This window comes from Saccopteryx leptura, chromosome 2 (assembly GCF_036850995.1).
Source record: "Saccopteryx leptura isolate mSacLep1 chromosome 2, mSacLep1_pri_phased_curated, whole genome shotgun sequence".
Taxonomy (NCBI): Eukaryota; Metazoa; Chordata; class Mammalia; order Chiroptera; family Emballonuridae; genus Saccopteryx; species Saccopteryx leptura.
In genome coordinates this window covers 269,383,333-269,404,662 of record NC_089504.1, presented here as the reverse complement: position 1 = coordinate 269,404,662, position 21,330 = coordinate 269,383,333, and the positions used below count along the sequence as shown (strand labels likewise).

The 21,330-nt window shown below is 48.6% G+C and overlaps 1 protein-coding gene, 1 non-coding gene and 1 pseudogene across 3 annotated transcripts in view; 2 read left to right on the top strand and 1 right to left on the bottom strand.

Moving 5' to 3' along the window:
* The window catches only part of SMYD2 (SET and MYND domain containing 2), a 52,289-nt gene extending 34,125 nt beyond the window's left edge, over positions 1–18,164 (top strand). For both annotated transcript variants that reach the window (XM_066361764.1, XM_066361765.1), the window contains 7 exons: positions 4,372–4,439; positions 7,437–7,539; positions 9,966–10,076; positions 11,262–11,382; positions 12,571–12,745; positions 14,746–14,854; positions 17,731–18,164. In XM_066361764.1, coding sequence (XP_066217861.1) covers positions 4,372–4,439; positions 7,437–7,539; positions 9,966–10,076; positions 11,262–11,382; positions 12,571–12,745; positions 14,746–14,854; positions 17,731–17,811 — 768 coding nt within the window. In that variant the 3' untranslated portion in view covers positions 17,812–18,164. The remainder of the gene's footprint in view (positions 1–4,371; positions 4,440–7,436; positions 7,540–9,965; positions 10,077–11,261; positions 11,383–12,570; positions 12,746–14,745; positions 14,855–17,730) is intronic.
* Positions 7,606–7,728, top strand: LOC136396133 (small nucleolar RNA SNORA54). Its single transcript, XR_010749548.1, has one exon. It is a non-coding gene; the product is annotated as a small nucleolar RNA SNORA54 (small nucleolar RNA).
* Positions 18,165–21,230: 3,066 nt separating the features above from the next.
* LOC136396272 (U2 spliceosomal RNA) lies at positions 21,231–21,330 on the bottom strand (annotated as a pseudogene).

Below are 21,330 nucleotides of genomic sequence, written 5' to 3'. Positions count from 1 at the left end.
GGAAGAAGGAAGGGAAGGAGGGAGGGAGGGAGGGAGGGAGGGAGGAAGGAAGGAAGGAAGGAAGGAAGGAAGGAAGGAAGGAAGGAAGGAAGGAAGGAAGGAAGGAAGGAAGGAAGGAAGGAAGGAAGGTTACAAATGGCCACCAGTAAGAGTCTGATAAATAAATATATATATATATATATATATATATTTTTGTATTTTTCTGAAGCTGGAAATGGGGAGGCAGTCAGACAGACTCCCTCATGCGCCTGACCGGGATCCACCCGGCACGCCCACCAGGGGGCGATGCTCTGCCCATCTGGGGCGTCACTCTGTCACGACCAGAGCCACTCTAGCACCTGGGGCAGAGGCCAAGGAGCCATCCCCAGCGCCTGGGCCATCTTTTGCTTCAATGGAGCCTTGGCTGCGGGAGGGGAAGAGAGAGACAGAGAGGAAGGAGAGGGGGAGGGGTGAAGAAGCAGATGGGTGCCTCTCCTGTGTGCCTAGCTGGGAATCGAACCCGGGACTTCCGCACGCCAGGCCGACGCTCTACCACTGAGCCAACCGGCCAGGGCCAGAGTCTGATAAATAAATTATGACAGATGTTATTATATAAGTCATATTTCAAGAGATGTCTAAAGACATGGAAAAACATGGATGATATAACATTAAGTTAAAAGCAGGATAAAAATGTGCATCATGAAAATACACATACATGTGTGAAAAACAATTAAATGCAAGTTCACAGTTTGTCATCCAAGTTTTGGGACATTTTTGCTTTTTCACTACATGATTTTTCTAGATTTTCTACAATGAACATGTATAATTTGAGAAAATTCCAAAAAGAAGAAAAAGATTTAAGAAGCACCCACAATTCTCCCACTTTAAAAATTGCACACATAAAGAAAGAAGTAAGTCTCCATCACTTCTCCAACCCACTCTAACACCCCAGGAGCATGACTGTTAACAGTTTGATGAATGAATTCCTTGATAGGTATTTTCTATTGTGTAATTGTCAATTAGAAAACAAACAAAGCTGCTCTTTGTAAAGAAAAAAATGGGTTCAAGCTATTTGTATTAAAGCAGTAATAATGAAAGCCTTCCTGTTTTTCATATTATGCTGATTTTCAACATACTTTCCTAAGCATTCTAAAATAGTGGATTTGGGTTACAATGGAAAGTTGAGGTACTGACATCTCATACATTTAAAAAAAAACTAGATAAGTGAATTTTGGGGGGAGGGTTAGGTGAGGCATGTTATGTGAGACAGCAGAGGAGGGGAAATAAATACAGTATCTTCTCCACTTATAACTGAAGAAAAGGTAACTTCTACTCCAAGACAGTAAAGCATGCTGGTAGGACTTCTCAATAGTGACATCGTAGATTTGGGACCACATTTTCGTGAACAAAAGTCAAGGCACTTGATCTCATAAGCAGAAGTATATTTGTGGTGAAAATGACAAGAGTCTTTGAATTTTGAACTGACTTAGAAAATCAGAAGCTAGATACAAATATATGTATGTATGTGTGTGTGTGTGTGTATATATACACACACACACATGCACACACATGTATACACTCACACATATAAAACCATAGATAATTAATTCTATTCATCAAATCATAATATCCATTCTGAGATTGTGTGTGTACACAGAAATACACATATACAAGCACACACGCATATGTATCTTTTTTCATATGTAAATTTGAAGAAGAGACATTCGGTTTTCCCAAAGAAAACTCAAACAAAAATGAAGAGTGCTGGTGGGCTCTGGCCCTGCCCCTCCGCCCCCAGCCGCAAGTCCGCTGTCCCCGCCCCTGAGCCCGCCCCTCTCTGGTTTGTGGGAGGTGATGTGGGTAGCCTGTGGCCTCCACAGCTGGCAGCAGGAGGTGACTGCCCCCCTTCCACTGCACTGCCCCTTCCACTGCACTGCCCCTTCCTCTGCACTGTCCCTTCCACTGCACTGCCCCTTCCACTGCACTGGGGTGCATTTGAATCACTGGGAACATGTGCACGGTCAGGAAATGTATTTTTGGTGTGCAGCCTACATCTAGTCTAAATGCTAATTATGGAATAGCTTTAGCAAGGCACTTAACGCCTGATTTGACTTGGAAAAAAACAAAAAGGACTGTGGCCCATGCATCTTGCTTAACACCCAAGTTCACTCTTCTTCTCCAGGGATATAGCAGAAGGGAGGGAGAGCTGACAGGCAAATACGCAGTTTGGTGTCAACACTGTCACCACCTCCAAAAAAGGAATGAGGATTTAGGGGAGGGAGCCGTTGCTCATGAAGAAACACACTCACTGTTGCACAGAAGAGGAGGATGGCAGAGGGGCTAAAGTGAAGGTGGTCAGAGCACACGTGAGCGGGAAAGTATCTGCAGTCCTAGACTGGTCCAGTGAGCTGTGTGCAGAGGGAGAGACGAGGAAGCAAAGGAGCAAGTGTCCCATCCCTCACAGTTAGCCTGAACCTAGATCAGTTCTGAAAATCGTTGCTAAATTCTCTCATTCATTCTGCTAACATTTACTGTCCTCTCGTGGGGACCAGACACTGCCAAAGCACATTAGGACCCAGTCTGAGACTGGATCTGTTCGTTCAGTACTTCCTAAGGTCCAGGACACATCGTTCATGCTCCGTGAAGTTTGTTGAATGAATGACTGTCCTACTTCAACTCTTAACCTAATGTTGATTGATGATCATTGCTGAGTGGTATTTGGTTAATGTCCTGATGACAATAAGTTAGGACACCTGACACTGGCACAAAAGAAAAAGGTGTGCTAAGTCTGCTACATAGAAGTGCCCAACATTTCAGGATTTCAAAGATTGTGTATTGTTCTACTGACACTCAGTAATCTCTTTTTATGTTGAAAATTGTAGATACTGATTGTAAATATGTTGAATTGTAAAAACTGTAAGTCAGAACCATCATAGTCTTTACTTCTCTGTGTACCAAGATTCCTATGCCTTTGATACATTGGCCCTTTAATTTTAAGAAAATCACCACATAACATTCATAGACCAGAATGATTTTTTTAAGAAACTTGGTATAGTATAACGGAACACTTTTGTGTCTGACAACTTTGCTGTCAAGACGTCCAGTTTGAATTCTGTGTCCTTATTTTCTTACTTGCTACTTATGTGGCCTTGAACAAGTTACTTAATCATTGACCTCTCTGAGCCTCAGTTTCCACATCTGTAAAATGGGTTATGCCAGAGTAGTATTGCAGATGTAAGAGAGGGTAAATAGGGGGCCCCTAGCACTGTGCCTGCCCCAGAGTATGTGCTCTGCAGATGCTAGTTTCCAGAGGCCCGTTCATTGGCCTGAAATGTACCAGTGTGGTGTCTCCAGTGTGGGAGGGCGTGGTCCCAGCCCACAGAGTGGAATCCCTCAGTCTGCACGCCTCACAGACGGCCTCCCCAGGAGCTTGGGAGGAGCACGGCTCTCTGTCTTTGCTGCTGGCTTTGGACAAGTCAGTGCTCTTCTCTGACCTCAGTTTCATCATTTGTCAAGTAAAGAGACTGAGTCCCCTTCCAGCTCTGAACTTCAGATACAGATGAAAGCAGCCACTGAACTGTCTCCCAACAGACTGGGTGCCTCTGGAGGGCACAGATTTTGCCATGTCCACCCTGTGTGCACAGTGCTCCTGAGAGTTCTCAGTGAATGTCTGTGAAAAGAATGAATTTAGGGAACATAAAATTGGGGATGCATATTCCTCATTTTTATCCTGCTAGTGCTAAGCTAGACTTCCAGAATGGTGACAGTTGCCCTTGGTACTTCGTAAATGTAACATCTCGTTTCAAGGATGAGAGAGTGGCCAGGGGTTGATTTGGCTGGCCACGAAACGGAGGTCTCAGCTCCTTAGCGTCAGGCCCTTCTCCCGGTCAAGGGGTGGACATCAGCTCTATGAAGGCTTTCCTATTTACCACCTCCTCTTACGTGAATCAGGGTACCAGATCAAGTGACTTCTGTTTTAATGAGAGAAAATCGAAGTCATGGGACCAGAGACGGTCTCAGAATCGCACTACAGATCTGTGGCATAATAGGATTGGACTCCTGAAATACTAACTTCCCTTCAAACTTGCAAATTGTAGTCCTTGAATGTCAGTGATCTGTGTCATTGATTGGCCAGCATGTGTAAGTGGGTAGGTAGGCTGGGCTAAGGGTGCTTCCTCTGGGCTATTCTGCCTTTATTTCTTTGCACACGGGACTGATGGGTAAATTTTGTTTGAACAAAGGACGCTGTGGCCAAAGGAAAGGCTTTAAAATCACTAAGCGAGGGCATCTGCCTAGTTAATATAGTAAAGATCAGAATTAAAGAAGTGCTTTTTATTCAGAAAGCAGGTTCAGCTTGTTTTTCCCCCCCCTTTCTGCCCCCTTCTCCCGCAGGTCAACTGTAACGGCTTCACGGTTGAAGATGAAGAACTTTCTCATTTGGGATCAGCAATATTTCCTGAGTAGGCTGAGTTTGACTTCTTTTCTTTTTACTTACTTAACGCTAATATGATTTTAAAAAAAGAAAATAACCTACCTAACTGCATGTGGTCGATGTGAAACTCCAAGCGAATTAAGATACCTTTTCATTCTACCAGATTTCAAAAATATTGCCCCTACGTTTAAGGATCCGGAGGTAGTAGTTAAAGAGAACAGTTACTTAATAAGTCCTGCTAGGTTGAGAGCTGTTATTAAAGGATATTTTATAGTGTGCCCTGCTGAGAAAATGTACTTTTTTTGCATATCTTTGGTTATGGAAATCTCTGGGTTTCTTGCACTCAAAGTGAAACATTAATTGCCAACCAAATTGGCATTAGGCTTATGTGGAGAATATATCAGCTCTTCTCCATCTGTCCTGTTTGAAAGATACCGGTATAGAAATAGCACAATTTGGAGAGAGAGTATACTAAAGCAGTGAACTAAGGGGAAATTTCTACAGAACTACGGGAGTTTTCCTTACTACAGGAATACTCAAGTAATTTTAAAAAGGTTAGCCCAGTGGTCGGCAAACCGCCGCTCGCAAGCCACATGCGGCTCTTTGGCCCCTTGAGTACGAGAGCAAAGGCCAGCTTAGGAGTACCCTAATTAAGTTAATAACAATGTACCTACCTATAGAGTTTAAGTTTAAAAAATTTGGCTCTCAAATGAAATTTCAGTCGTTGTACTGTTGATATTTGGCTCTGCTGACTAATGAGATTGCCAACCACTGGGTTAGCCCATTGACCAAAGGAGAGTTTCATGGCTCAGACTTCCATGGATTGCCAAGAAGACCTTTGCCATCGTCTTTCTGAGGGGATGAGTAATTTTCACAATGCGTCATGCCCTGCAGTCAAGCCCTGGCTTCACAGATGGAGCAAAGGATACTTCCTGCCTCCCCTGTCTGAATTAATCCACACTGTAGATGATTCTGTCGAAAGTGATGTTGCTTAATATTTACTACAGGGGCCTTTGGTTTTGGGTTGAAGCAATTGTAGGAAACCTTAACACCCACGCATGTGTGTGGATGGCATGTGAGCTCCCGCTGCCTGCCTGGCGTCACCCAGCTCTGTGCATCCCGCGGGTCCGAAGGAGAGAGAATCTGTGCAGGGCCACGTCTCCCGAGCCACCAGCACAGGCTTCCCTGAACCACAAAAGCAAAACCTTTATTCCCATAATAATATTGCCCCTGCGGCCAAAATGGTGTCCTCTGACGTTTGAATTCCAGTAGTGTTGGGGGGAGAGGGTTTGGAAAGAAGCTCCTTTGGAATTTTTCCCTTGGGAAAAGAACGGAGAAAAAGAGAACCGTCAGGAGACCCTGTTCAGGGGGCAGGTATTGACGCCTTCGGACGGGCAGTGAACTCGAATGGGTCTGCTGTCGGCATCTGAAAATAAGACGAGAAGCAGGTTCAGAGGGGTGTGGTCTGAGGTCTCACCCTTTTCCCTGAGTTCCAAGGAAATAATGATGCTAAGCAGAGCTGTTTTAGGTGCTTTGCCTTTAGTGCATTTCCTCCACTTACATTAAAAAGATATTGAGGAAGTCTGTCTTGAAATGGAACACAATACTTCTTCAAGGTGGCACTAGAAATCGGCTTTTCCATCACCAACGACTTCAGGTGCATTTGTTTATCAGGTGTCCTGGGCCCGATTCCCTGTGCGCCACTGGCCAGTAACTCGTATGGGCTGTGGCACATGGTGGGGTGACCTGCCCCAAGGTCGGAACAGGAGAGCGGCTACATGCTGTCCCAGACTCAAGGCCAGCCGCAAACTTCACTCAGACCTCTGAGCACCTGGGCGGTGGGGGAGGGCGGCTCCCCGGGTCCACGGCAAACCCAGGGCAGCTCATCCTTGTCGGGCTTCCAAACCGCTTTGCCTTTATTTTTGTTCTTGGGGCAAATGGGAGAGGGGTTTTGGTTGCTGAGGGTTTAGGCCAGCGACAGTGACGACCAGAGCAATGATAACATATAGATGTGAGTGTCCGCATGAGCCCCAGTTTCCAGGCAGTTTTAATTGGGGGGAAAAATCCCTTTGGACTGAAATCAATTCGGCATTGTGATTTCAAAGGCAGCATTTCCAGAGATCAAGCATTCTCCCCCTGTAGTTTAGAAATTTCTGTTCTCAGAACTTTGACCTTGATATAATCAGAAAGCTCAAAGCCCCTCGCGCAGGCGACTCGCTGTCCTCGCCATCCCTGAAAAGCAGACCGTGAGCAGCAGGTGCAGCGGTGTCCCAATTTTCCAGATGAGGAAATTGAGGCGCGGAGACTCAAACGGGCTTGGCTTCTCCGGGTCTCTCGGGGGATCACAGCCCTCACTTAGGAAGCTGGCACCTCCCCCTGCGGCGGTTTCTCAACATCTGAAGAAAACACATTAGACATAATCCACTGACATAGAAAGCAGCTTGGAAACGACAACCTGTTTGTCTTGAACGGCGTACAGTGAGTAGCGGTTCGCTGTCGGCGTTGGGTTTTGAGCCCTGCATCTCACAGGAAGGAATTTTTGTGAGAATTTTGTTGTTGCCATTCTGATTGTGTGTATGCGGTTGTTTTTTAAAAAATTGATTTTAGAGAGAGGGGAAGAGAGAGAGAAACATCGATTTGTTGTTCCACTTACTTATGCATTTTATAGTTCTACTTAGTTGTTTCCTGTCTCTGCCCTGACTGGGGATCAAACCCGCAGCCTTGACAAATTGGGATGACGCTTTGACCAACTGAGCTACCCGGCCTGGGCTATTGTTGTGTGTTTTTTGTTTTGGGCTTAGATATTACTGTTTTGGATGGCACATTTCACTTTTCAATATTGTGGAAGTTTAAGATGATCAATGCATGCAGGAAACCTCTTAGAACATGATGGCCAACCATTAGATTTTTGTTTTGTTCTTGTCCTGCAAATGTCAGGTCGCTGTGACTTAGCAAGTCAGCGGCCAAGGGGTTACCTGGACTGTCCGCCTTATTGAGAAAACTGGGTTTTCTTTTCTATTGACAGCGTTGCGTTGATGAATCATAGTTGTTGCCCCAATGTCATTGTGACCTACAAGGGGACCCTGGCAGAAGTCAGAGCCGTGCAGGAAATCAACCCGGGAGAGGAGGTGAGTCGTGGCCGTGGGTGGCTGGGGCAGCGTGCTGTGGGCAGCTGTTTTCAAAGGCGGTGTAGGGAGCACTGTTCGTGACCTGTTCACCTGGCTGTGGCTGATGGGTTTCATTCCAGTGCTATAGCACTTCCACTGACACATGACTGACTGACCTGTGGCTCTCAGTTTCAGGTCTTGGAGACAAGCCCCTGCGGGCCATGGGTGGGAGGGGGGGTTGGCAGTGTAGGAAAAAAATCACTGGACCAGATGGGCTGTGAGTGACCTCAGATACAGTTACACTGTATCCATCCTCGGGCCTCCCAGGGTTATGTTCAAGATTTGTGACCTATGACTTGGAGCCCCATACTTTTGGCTTCTGTCTGGTGCTTGCCATTTCCATCTAAGAAAAAAAGCAGGAATGTAGAGATTTTTAAAGAAAGGGGACTGCCAAAATGACCAGGATGGAATTTGGGATTGTCTGTAGAGTCTGTGTGTTCCTACCGCCCAACAGGGGAGTTTGAGCTTTTTTACTTTAACTAGTGAATGTTGGCCTATTCCCCCCCCCCCAAAAAAAAAAGCAACCCAGCAGTAGCTAAAGAGTGAAACTCCAAGTGACGCGTCAGCACTTCGCAGCCTCTGAAGTCTGCATCTGGATTTGGGAGATGCTCTTTCGGGAAGCAGCTCGGTGGCCAGTCGCACACTGGTAGGGCCAGCAGAGGCGGCCAGGGGCCAGGGGTCACCGCTCACTCCATCCTTAACACAGGGACACGGAGAGAGCCAGGTGCTGGCACCTGCTCAGTGGTCCCCTGTCCCTTCCCACCCTGGGAGTCTGTGACTACCTGCTAAGACGTCTCACCTTAAACAGGCTGGCCTAGCACATCGCTGGATATAGGCTAATATAGTCTTACTTAAATAATTAAAAAAAAAAACCCAATAGGTGAGTTTTTAGGAACTGTAATTTCAGTTTTCATCATCTTTAATACTATTTTAGGGCACGTCTCTGGATTTTCAATGTGAAATAGAATGGTCAGTGTGGCTTTGGTTTCTCAGAAGTTGTCACCTAACCCACAGCCGAACTGAGATTTTTCTACCCTTTGCTAAATTCATCACGACAAGGGTGTCGTGCTTAGGGTCGCAGTGTCTCGGTTTCCGAATCTCCTGGGGAGACCACCCTGCTGCCCGGCAGTGAGAATATGAGTCACCAGGCCCCAGTGCTCCTGGGGGTTGACAGGGACAGGAGCATTGTGTCACCTGCACTGTCCCTGTCTGGGCTGGGAGCAGGGACACTGAGCGGCCTTTGTCGCCATCTTCTGGGCTCTTCTGTTTGTTGCACTGTGTGACCGTAGGTCATTTCAAAAAAAACGAGGCCGGAGGCTGTTGCCGCTGTGGCCGGCCCACAGAACTTGTTTCTGTTGGTTTGCCCTCGTGCTCTCTCACAAACCTGAAATGCAGTCACCTGATTCTGGGGAAGCTCTGCTTTGGGGGTGCCTTGCCCTTCAAAGAGGAAGAAGCCCCTTTCCCAGGGCACCAATGGGCCGTGAGGTCTCTGTTGCTGCCCTTTGGGGTGGAGAGAGCCAGGCGGCCCCTGTGTGTGTGCCCCCTGCCCGCCTGCCGGGGCCTGAGGTTCGTGGTGCATGGCGGCTTTGTGCCATCCATCTGTGCAGCCAGACATTTGCCTGATGGTGTGGGATGAGCAGCAGGTGCCGTCCCAGTGAGTAGATAATGGACAGTTAAAGGCCGGTCTCCTCCATATGCTCCAAGTCTCAGTTACAGACCCCATTAGAAAAAGCAAGGACGGAGACCCCGATGAGCCCAAAGGTAAGACTTTTCCAAGTTCCCTGGCCCCGCTGGGTAAGGCAGCCACATGCCCGTGTCCTACAAGCTCTGTCCTCCGTCTGTGGACTGGTCCCAGCCTGCTGGGTGGAGCTTCTTGCTCCATTGCCAGCAGATGGAAGGAGACAGGGGAAACATACCAGTAATGCATCTGAGCCACCCCAGCTTGCAAAATACGAGGCCAGGCAGAGATAGCCAAGGCCAGTCCCACGGATGAGCAGAGCCTATGCATAGTGCAATTTGCTTCTGTCCACGAGACAAGCATCTCCTGCCGGGACAAATCCCAGCTTCTCTTAGGAGAAAAGAGAGAGAGAGACAGAGAGACAGAGAGAGAGAGAGAGAGAAGGTGCGGATGCTTTCAACCCTCCAGTTTCCTGTTTTAGGGTCTCCTTGACTCTGTAGAAGGTGGGACGAGAAGCCCTTTCTCTCCCCACAAGGAGGTGGACAACACTAGAGGATTGCCGTGTGTAACTGTGTTCATGCTGAAGTGTGGCCGCCCTCTACGTCTGTCCCCGCAAGGACACCACCGCAAATGCTGGCGGGGCCACGGGAAGGAGAGGGAACAGCTGACCTATAGCAGACTGCAACGTCAGCCTTTTGAATCCCCTTAGGTTTTTACCAGCTACATTGACCTCCTGTATCCCACAGAAGATAGGAATGACCGGTTAAGAGATTCTTACTTCTTCACGTGCGAGTGCCGGGAGTGCACCACCAAAGACAAGGTAAGCTCCCCGGCAGCGCTCACGACAGAGGTGCCGGCCGTACTCTGTGCCTCAGGGCCTGTCTGCCCAGTCAGCATCTCTGACTCGGGGTGTCTCCACCTATGGTGTTGCTAACCTTTTAAACCCGCCTCACAGTGGGAGACAGTCCAAGGGAACCCAGTTAGACCAGGTCAGTGTTCACACTTGGTGAAAATGTACCGTCCATTACATGATACGAATAAGAGAAGCATTTGTCTAGCTGCTATTTCTTGAAAAGAAGTGACTGCTCAAAATATGGAAGGGAAGAAGCACACGGGCATCACCTTTAGGCTTCCCAGCCTGTTCAAAGATGCAGGATTTTCCCTGGCATTGCCCAGATTATTCGTCAGTGCCACCCCTCCTTATTCTAGTCCAGGCATCCCCAAACTACGGCCCGCGGGCGGCATGCGGCCCCCTGAGGCCATTTATCCGGCCCCCCGCCACACTTCTAGAAGGGGCACCTCTTTCATTGGTGGTCAGTGAGAGGAGCACTGTATGTGGCAGCCCTCCAATGGTCTGAGGGACAGTGAACTAGCCCCCTGTGTAAAAAGTTTGGGGACCCCTGTATCTAGTCTCTGGATTTGTAGATGTCTGAACACACGTATCTGCCCATATTCTAGGTGTCCTGCCTGGATGAGGATTGTCAAGAACATATTTTTTTTGGGGGGGGGGGTTGTAAAAAGGTAATAGTGTTTGAGGACACAGCTATAAGCTAGAGCCTGGAGCGCCTGTGCAGTAGTTACGTTAAAGGACATGGCCCGAAAGTGGGAGTGCGTGCGCAGTTGTTTTTACAGTTATATAACCTGTTGTCTTATTTATAGTTTACTTCAACAAAAGGGGGGGGCACGCATGCGTGAATTTCTCCGCACTGTATAAAATTGGCCTTGAAAAATAAAATGCACAACAGCTTCTGTAACCTTCTCTCCCCCATGTCGGCTACGCGCTCATTCTTTTCACCCCGGTATCTCACCTCCCAAGGGGCCCCAGGACCCCAATATGGTGTATTGAATTTCTCTTAGATCCGTCGCCTGCTTTCCTTTCATCTTTTGTAACTTTAGCACTGGCGGCCTGCCCCTCTGCCTGGGGGGAATGTACTATTTGAGAGGTTTCCCTGTCGTCTGGGTTCCGTGGAAGGTAAACCCTTGCGTTTGTGGATATTTCCCTCAGGATAAGGCCAAGGTGAAAATCCGGAAGCTCAACGATCCCCCAAAGGCAGAAGCCATCCGTGACATGGTCAGATATGCACGCAACGTCATCGAGGAGTTCCGGAGGGCCAAGCACTACAAATATATCCTTTACAGCTGTCTGGAAGTTTACCTCCATGGGGCGTGGGAGAGTCGGGAAGAGGGAGCAGCAGGACAAGTCTAAGGGGGCTGGACATTGAAGGAAGAGTGTCCCCCGGTAAATGGGTGAAGACTTACTGGCCACCCATGACATGGAGTCAGCCACATCAGTTCATGGTGTCCATCCTCTCTTGTTTCTCCTTATTTGGCTAGCGGTAGAAGAGATTGATTGTTTAAAACTATGGAGAACAGTTCCTGGCAGGTGCCCATTTGGAGGGCATTTTACTGTGGGCACAGTGCCAAGGGCGTGGCTTGTATTGTCTCACCCGATCCTCACAGGGACACTCACCAGGTCATCGCCCTGGGTTACATACAGACAGTCTTAGATACTAGACAGTTTGCCCAGGGGACACCGCTCACCAGGGCAGATCCGGGATTTTTGCCCCACGTCTGCGGGCCACCACAACCCATAGTCTCAACAACTATCCTGAAGCATCTTCTTGGGTGTTGCAAAGGTATTCGATGTATATACCAAGGGAAGAACTGTAACCCGTGAAAGGGGATTGGAGAGAGGCACGCGGATTTCTCAGTGTCAGAAAGAACTTCCCTACGGTGGGGATGTCTTCCTTAAATACTTCAGCTCACCGTAGGAGTGTTGAAATTCTAATCACAGCCCTGGCCGGTTTGCTCAGTGGTAGAGCGTTGGCCTGGCATGCAGGAGTCCTGGGTTCAATTCCCGGCCAGGGCACACTGGAGAAGCGCCCATCTGCTTCTCCACCCCTCCCCCTCTCCTTCCTCTCTGTCTCTCTCTTCCCCTCCCGCAGCCCAGCCGAGGCTCCATTGGAGCAAAGATGGCCCGGGCGCTGGGGATGGCTCCTTGGCCTCTGCCTCAGGTGCTAGAGTGGCTCTGGTCGCGACAGAGCAACGCCCCGGATGGGCAGAGCATCGCCCCCTGGTGGGCGTGCCGGGTGGATCCCGGTTGGGCGCATGCGGGAGTCTGTCTGACTGTGTCTCTCCCCGTTTCCAGCTTCAGAAAAAAAAAGAAAAGAAAAGAAATTCTAATCACCACTGTTTACTTTCTCAGAGGGTGAGAGCACGGGTGGTGTGGGCGCAGTAACTCCTTGACCCCCAACCTGCCTAGAGAAGTCTCCAGGCCACGGTGGGGGCCGGTCATTTCCTTGACGCCAGAGCACCCCCTAGCGAGCTGCTGGAGATCTGCGAGCTCAGCCAGGAGAAGATGGGCTCCGTGTTTGAGGACAGCAACGTGTACATGCTGCACATGATGTACCAGGCCATGGGCGTCTGCTTGTACATGCAGGACTGGGAAGGGGCCCTGCGATGCGGACAGAAAATCATTAAGCCCTACAGGTGATTGCAGCGGCCGTTCCGACCATCCTAGCGCGTGGAATGGGAATCTGGTGATTTGGAATGCGTCCCTGGGCTGCTCATCTTCTCGCTGTCCCGTGTGGGGACATGCCTAGCCCAGCTCTCTCTTCTCGACACCCGCAACTGGGAGGAACAGGTGCTGGGTGCTGCTCCACTGGGTCCTGCCTTCCCCTCCACCACCTGGAAGAGACACCGAGGATGGCAGGTTGAGCTTATGCAGGGGTTGCTGGGGCAAGATCCGTCCCAGGACCTGTCCAGGTGCTATATCCATTGTAGGGAATTCAGCCCAGTATTAAAAAGCCACCTGTTTGTTTCTTTTCCATCATTATTTACATGTTCCCCTCATGATTTTCTAAATTGCAGCCCAACTGGCCAACAAGGAAACTCTGGGACCTCTGGGTTGAATAAAACAAGTTGGGTTTTAACATATAATGATAATGACTACCAGCTATTGACTGCCAGCCGTGGGGAAATTTCCCATTGAGAGGGGTTATTAACCAGCCCTCAAAGTGGGTTACGGAGACAGGTTGTGGCGCTGTCCTCTGGCTCTGACTAGCCACGTCAGGGCTGGGATGGCCTAGAGCAGATCCCTGGTGTACAGTTGACAGGACCTCCTCAAGACCAAGTGGGTCAGGATCTGGGCATTGGGCCTGAAATACTCGAGTTCCAGAAGCATGGCAGGTGTTTCTCAGGGATTTGAGAAGCCCTCGGTTCACGGTCTGAGATTAGGGACTGTTATATTGGTGTCTGGTCTGAATTTCCACTGCCAAGGGGGCCCTCTACTTACCCCACACTGCCCTGATTAGCCAGCAGGGGGAGCCCAAGAGGACGCAGCGCCTAAAATCTGCTCTTAGAAACAGAATTGACGCCATTGGGGACAGTCTCAAAGCCTGTTGTTCTTCTTCCCAGGGTGGGTGAGAAAGCCCTGTGTTCTCATGCACACCTTGTGAGAGACCAAGGAGGAAGGGAGAGAGGGAGAGTGAGAATGAATGAGATCATCTCAGCCTTGTGGTTCCTCTCCCAGCAGGAACTTGCTGTGCTGGACCCTTCCTGCGCTTAGTGAGCCCCAGCTCTGGCCTTCAGGGGGCAGGGGGCACTGTCCCCAGGGCTTGGCCCCTACTGGGGAACACAGCCAGAATGTGTCTCTTTTGGCTGGATTTTGAGGGTACAGCAATACAAACCAGCCCGTAAACGACCACCTCGTACACACGCGCACCAACGCCCATCCTCTGGCCCGTGTGCTGCCTCCTGGCCCCTGCTCCCGGGACAAGGGCTCTTTTCTGGGAAGCCCCGTCCATCCGTCAGCGTCAGTTAAAGCCAGACAACGAATACCGTCTCTGTGTGTGTAAAGCTCTCTACTGGACAATAAAGAAAGAATATCGACAAGAAATAGGAGGTAGAATAACTAAGGTTCCACAATGAAGAATTGATGCTTCTCATCTCCCTTCCTGTCTGTCTGTCCCTCTCTCTGTCTCTGTCACAAAAGAAAAAAAGAAATAGGAGGCGTTCTCCTGACTTCAGAGAGCTTATAGTTTTGCTAAACCTACTGGTATGATAGTGGGATGGAAAGCTGGGGCCGTGAGACCCGGCGTGCGTATTTGTAAGTATACCAGCTCCTTAACACGAGGGGGTAGGCCTAATGTCCTCCTGGCGGGGAATTTACCTGAGAGGATGGTTTCCCAGGGGCCCTGCTCTGGGTGCATCTAAACAAAAACCTGAGACTCCGGCTGAACATAGAGCTTATAAATGTTTTTGTATAGGGTTTCTCTTGCAGTTTTTATGTAGCTTTTCAGAAACAAACTGCATAAAATGAAGTGTGCCCACGGTGGATCGGCAGGGCTGACCCATCCGCACTCCACACCCACACCCACACCCGCCGCCCTGGAGCCGCAGCCACGAGCTCAGCAGCGGGGGGCTTCCCGGCCCGTGGGCCGCTGGGCAGCCTGTGACGAGGCGGCCTGTTGTCTGTTCTCCTCTTCCAGTGAGCACTATCCACGCTACTCCCTCAACGTGGCTTCCATGTGGCTGAAGCTGGGCAGACTGTACATGGGCCTGGATAACAGAGCCGCCGGGGAGAGAGCCCTGAAGAAGGTACGTCTGCGATGGGAGGCTGGGCCCCGCAGAGCCTGGACAGCCTCCTCAGCATCCTTCCTTCATCCCTCCCCGGGCGAGTGGACAGAGGCCGCTGGGTGGGTCCGGCGGGCGTGCGGGGGGAGTTTGCCACTTGTCTGCCCTTTAGGCTTTATGGGTTCATGATGCTCTACTGTGGTGAATGCAAGGCCGTTAGGATATGGAGAGTTTCTAAAGTGTACTTAATAATCACCATCACTGTTCATAGAGAGCCAGTTATATGCCAGGACCCTGATGAGTGGCTTTTCTTTTTATTCTCACGAAAATGAGATTTTCCCAATGCTGTGACTAACTCACAGGGGAAACAGGACCCTGGGCATCATCTGCCCCCACCCCAGAGTTTGACAGCTGCCCAGTGCCGTCAATGGGTGAGGGGCGGGGCCCTGACCCTCACCTTACAGCTGCTTGATTGTACCAATAGATTCTCATTGTCCTGGCCCTGGCCGGTTGGCTCAACGGTGGAGTGTCGGCCTGGCGTGCGGGGGACCCGGGTTCGATTCCCGGCCAGGGCACATAGGAGAAGCGCCCATTTGCTTCTCCACCCCCCCCTTCCTCTCTGTCTCTCTCTTCCCCTCCTGCAGCCAGGGCTCCATTGGAGCAAAGATGGCCCGGGCGCTGAGGATGGCTCCTTGGCCTCTGCCCCAGGCGCTAGAGTGGCTCTGGTCGCGGCAGGGCGACGCCCCGGAGGGGCAGAGCATCGCCCCCTGGTGGGCAGAGCGTCACCCCTGGTGGGCGTGCCGGGTGGATCCCGGTCGGGCGCATGCGGGAGTCTGTCTGACTGTCTCTCCCCGTTTCCAGCTTCAGAAAAATACAAAAAAAAAAAAAAAAAAAAAAAAAAAAGATTCTCATTGTCCTTAACTGGGAAGTTAACAGGTTATTAAAATGTAATCTTTGGGACAGTCTGTTTACTCCTCCTGTAAGAGAGTGTTTGTGAAAGTTGGGGCCACCGACTAGCCTGGATGCCTAATGCTCCAGATTCCCCAAATCTTCCCAGTTGACCATTCGGGAAGATGGGAATAAGGCCCCACATCCTACATGGAAGGGTCAGGGTCCCTCCAGGCCAGGAGTATGAGTTAAGCATAAAATTTTCCATTTTTAAACCAGTGAATTTAAACTAGTCTTATAAGATAATCTGTATTGCCTTAGTGAGCTAGGGGGAAGGAACCAGTTGGGTCACAATTGCAAAGCGCTGGTAGGTAGTTACCTACAAGGTCAAAGAACAGTGGAGTCGATCTGAGCGAGGAACGTGAGTCATGAAACAAATGCAGAGGGTGAAGGAGGCATTTAACAGGTGATTCCTGAAGACTTGGCCTGCCTCCTATTGGTTTGAGATCTTGGAAGAGAATGGTATGATAGAAAGTACGTCTGTCATAGTGACAGGCCATCATAAATTCCCTGTTTGGGCCAATGGGAGTAATTTGAGTTTTTCTATCTGTGAGTAATAGTTGAATACAAAGGAGCAAAATAAGTTCTTATGGATAACATTCTATATATGCTTTCTATGTGCCAGGCACTATTCTAAACACTTTATGTGTATGAACAACTCTGAGAGGTAGGTATCATTCCTATTTTTCAGATGAGGAAATAGAGACAGAGTGGTTAAGTAAATTGCCGGAGGTCACACAGCTAGGAACCAATGGAGCTACTGGTAACTTTCACTTTATATCCCCTCACTCTAAAAAAACTTTATTAGGCTCTGGCCAGATATAGCTCAGTTGGTTAGAGCATCATCCTGATACACCAAAGTTGTGGGTTCCATCCCCGGTCAGAGCACTTATAAGAGTCAATCTATGAATGCATAAATAAGTGGAACAATAATCGATGTTTCTCTCTTAAAAACTAAAACTAGAAACCTTACTAAATACGTTTTCTCTAGCTTCCTTAAATGAAACCTGCAACTGTTTTTGTTTTTTAAAGAACATGTATCAGGCCCTGGCCGGTTGGCTCAGCGGTAGAGCATTGGCCTGGTGTGCGGGGGACCGGGGTTCGATTCCCGGCCAGGGCACAAAGGAGAAGAGCCCATCTGCTTCTCCACCCCCCCCCTCCTTCCTCTCTGTCTCTCTCTTCCCCTCCCGCAGCCGAGGCTCCATTGGAGCAAAGATGGCCCGGGCGCTGGGGATGGCTCCTTGGCCTCTGCCCCAGGCGCTAGAGTGGCTCTGGTCGTGGCAGAGCGATGCCCCGGAGGGGAGGGGCAGAGCATCGCCCCCTGGTGGGCAGAGCGTGGCCCCTGGTGGGCGTGCCAGGTGGATCCCAGTTGGGCGCATGCGGGAGTCTGTCTGACTGTCTCTCCCCGTTTCCAGCTTCAGAAAAATACAAAAAAAAAAAAAAAAAAAAAAAAAAAAAGAACATGTATCAGAGGCAAACATGCACTTATTGTAAGAATGGTTTAGTTATGTCTTACAGATTAGTAATGTAACCTGAACATCAAAACAAGTGTGATACAAAGTTCACTGCAGACTTTTCTGTTCCAGCATCACTTGTTTCCTGCGTTGAGAGAAGCCAAACACTTCTGTCCCTAAACCATTTTTTTTATGGCAACTTCTACAATATCCGGGCAAAAACATGTCATGTAATCAATTTCTCTATATCATCTCTTCAGCTATTGCGGAATGTTTTACTCGGCAGTAGAAACTGGGTGACTCTTTTACTAGATAGTCTTGTCCTTTTTTGTGTGTTTGTTTTGAAGCCAGAGTCTGGAGGAGAACACAGGCTCTGAATGCCAGTTCGCATCCCGTGCCTTAAAGCAGAGAAGTCCAACGTGACTGGAAGTTAGCCCAGGGAGGTGTGAGGGGCTCGGCTTCGGTTCTCACCCCCTTATCTGTCTCTCTGTCTCCTAGGCCATTGCCATCATGGAAGTGGCTCACGGCAAGGATCATCCGTACATTTCTGAGATCAAACAGGAAATCGAAAGCCACTGAAATGATGCCAACGGGGCCTTTTTAAATGCTCACGCAGAACCCTCCAAGGATTTGAGTATTTCAAATCATCTCCATCACGCCAGCATTTCTATCCAATCGCTGCAATGAAAACACTGTTGGCACTTAAACCTTACACGTGGCTTACTTGGAATTGGTCTGAACCTTTCACCTCAAGATCACATTCATTTTTGAATGCTTCCCCCCCCCCCCAAGATATAATGGCATGGTTTCATATATTATACTTTGGACAGGTTGAGTTTTAAAAAATGTTACTGCTTTTCCCTTCATGCCTATTATTGTAATGTTCTGAACACACACCTGAATGACGAAAGAGAATAAAAAAGGTAATAGTATTTGAAGTTTGTGTTTCCTTTTGTGTGTGGAGAGGAGTTCAAAGAGGTGGTGGGAGCCCCATCATGGAGGGGAGCTCACACCTGCTGTGTGTTAGTCAGTGAACCCAGCCCTCCCCAGGAGGGGGTCAGGTGGCTTTGTTGGCCTGAAGTTGCTTTCAGGGTACAGTGCCTATGGAGGAAGAATAAGGAAAGAGGCAAGAAGGGGAAAATAGTATATACTGCCGGTGGCTGAGGCCAGGCAGGTCCACATTGGATTCGGGCAGACAGTAGAAAAACTGAAGAACATTGGGCCATTACCATTCAGTAGATTCTTGCTACGGCAGACAAGCAAACAGGAAGGTCGCTTCTCAGGACTCTCGCTGTTGCCATCCACAATCCACCCTCACTAAAGCACCCATAGCCTTACCTAGACCATCCACAATCCACCCTCACTCAACCACCCATAACCTTACCTAGACCATCCACAATCCACCCTCACTCAAGCACCCATAGCCTTACCTAGACCATCCACAATCCACCCTCACTCAAGCACCCATAGCCTTACCTGACCATCCACAATCCACCCTCACTCAAGCACCCATAGCCTTACCTAGACCATCCACAATCCACCCTCACTCAACCACCCATAGCCTTACCTAGACCATCCACAATCCACCCTCACTCAACCACCCATAGCCTTACCTAGACCATCCACAATCCACCCTCACTCAACCACCCATAGCCTTACCTAGACCATCCACAATCCACCCTCACTCAACCACCCATAGCCTTACCTAGACCATCCACAATCCACCCTCACTCAACCACCCATAGCCTTACCTAGACCATCCACGCGGCGCTGCCACATGTTCATGCACTAATCAAGGAAAGTGCTCGCAGCCGGTAAACAAGCCAGCAAACCTAACAGCTGTTTTCCCAACAAGGTACCTGTGAGGAAGGTGAAGGGATTGAGAAGTACAAACAAGCAGTTACACAACAGTCACGGGGATGTCGAGTTCCTCCCTTTGCTGCTGTGTTCTCTTTCCTTTCTCGTGTCCATACACCCACACCACCCCACACACACAGGTCACGGCACACACAGTGAGGTCTAGCAGGTAGGATGCATTCTCTTGTCCAGTGATGTGCAATAGACATTTATTGAACACCTACAATATGCAAAGCAGTCTGCATAACTCTCTGAGTACAGCACAGGGAATATAGTCAGTAATACTGCAATAACTATGTATGTTGCCAGGTAGATGTCTAACCACTATGCTGTACATCTGAAACTAATATGATATGAATGTCAACTGTAATTAAAAACAATTTTTTTAAACAAAATTAATTTAAAAGTAGGTGGGCAGTGCCTGCTGGGAGAAACAATTAAGTTCCCTGGGCGCCCCGCCCTGGCAGGACATGTGTCCATTTCCATTCATCCGTCTGGTGCCTGGTCCCCAAATGCACGCAGGTGCTTCACGCATGCTCCATTCCCTTGGCGGTGTCCTCATCTGAGAGCAGACTTCCCATCTCTCATTCTATTAATTGGTCTGTGCAGCCCTCTCCTTGTTGGGAAACACTCCAAGGTAAGTGTGAGAAGGAAAAATTTTTTTCCTTACCAACTCTGTGTTGTTGAGCAAACACTGGCTTCTCCTGCGTGGCCAGCAGGAATCCAGCTTCCCCACAGCCAGGAAGGTAGCAACCCACAGACTGTTTGTTAGCAACAGCTGCAGGGACGCACGGGCCCATAACCAGTCCTGCTCCAGGGCACAGGGATGTTTCTCGCAATCCGAAGAGAGGAACTTCCCCATTTGGTAATAATTAAAGCCTGATGGAGTTGACACTTCAGCTTTTTTATATTCATGATATGTAAACAGCCATAAATTGGCTATGCTATCTTTCCTTCCTCATCTCCAGACACCCACACGCATCCCGCACACAGGTCACGGCACCCAGTGACACCCAGCAGGTAGGATGTATTCTCTTGTCCACTCAACTGCAATAACATGTTTATTGAACACCTATTATCTGCATGGTATATAGCTCTCCCAGTGCAGAGAGCTGAGTAAGGCATGGTCCCGGCTCTGGGAGCTTAGTGTTTTAGGAAAGCTAATTTATTCTGTATCTAAGCTTCAAGTAAGCTTAGCCCACCATCTCCATGCATTTTATAAAAGGAATAAACTTTCAGTAAATTTAAAATAAGGCAAATATATCCAAAACAACTGAGCTGTCCCTTCTTCCTCGCCAGTCCCACTCCTCCGGGAAACCACTGTGAACAGTTGGCATATATGTTCCCAATTTGTCCATTTCTATATAAGTAGGGTTGGAGAAACAAAGCCAGAATGGTACTGACATATTTTACAATCTTAGCTCTGACTCAACAATAAGGTCCTTTTCCCGTTCTAGTGTTTAAAGCTTTGCTTCAATCGTTTTAGAGGCAGATACTGCTTTGAATGTGTTCTAATTCACGCGGCCATTCTCTCCGCTGTGGGCCTGTGGGGTTTTTTTTGTTTGTTTTGTTTTGTTTAAAATATTTTTTATTTATTCATTTTGGAGAGGACAGACAGACAGACAGAAAGGAGGAGCAGAAAGCATCAACTCCCATATGTGCCTTGACCAGGCAAGCCCAGGGTTTTGAACCGGTGACCTCAGTGTTTCCAGGTCGACACTTTATCCACTGCGCCACCACAGGTTAGGCGGACCTGTGGTTTTTACAGTCTACTGCTATTATAAACAATGCCACACTGAACAATCTCAGACAAATACCTTTGCTGACATGTGATAGCGTGTTTGGGGATAGATTCCCAGAAAGTGGAAGTTCAGGAGCAAATAGTGGAAACATCTTTTTAATATGAATAAATATGGCCATATTTCCTTTTTTAAAAAATCCTGTATCAGGTACCAGTAGGAAATAATATTTGTAGTATTTGTTTTCCTCCACTCTCCTTATATAGTACTATTTAAAACTTTTGGCTGGGGGGGGGGCAGTGTACTGTGTGAAAATACTTTATATTATATGCACTTATTAATGAGATTGGGTGCTTTTTTTTACACCTAGGAGTTGGGTTTCTTCTCTGAGTTGTTATTCATGGCAGTTGCCTGTTTTGCGTTTCATGTCTTTTATAATTATTTGTTAAACTGATAAGAACAGATACTACACTTGATCTTAGCCAAAAGGCCGAGAAGCGAT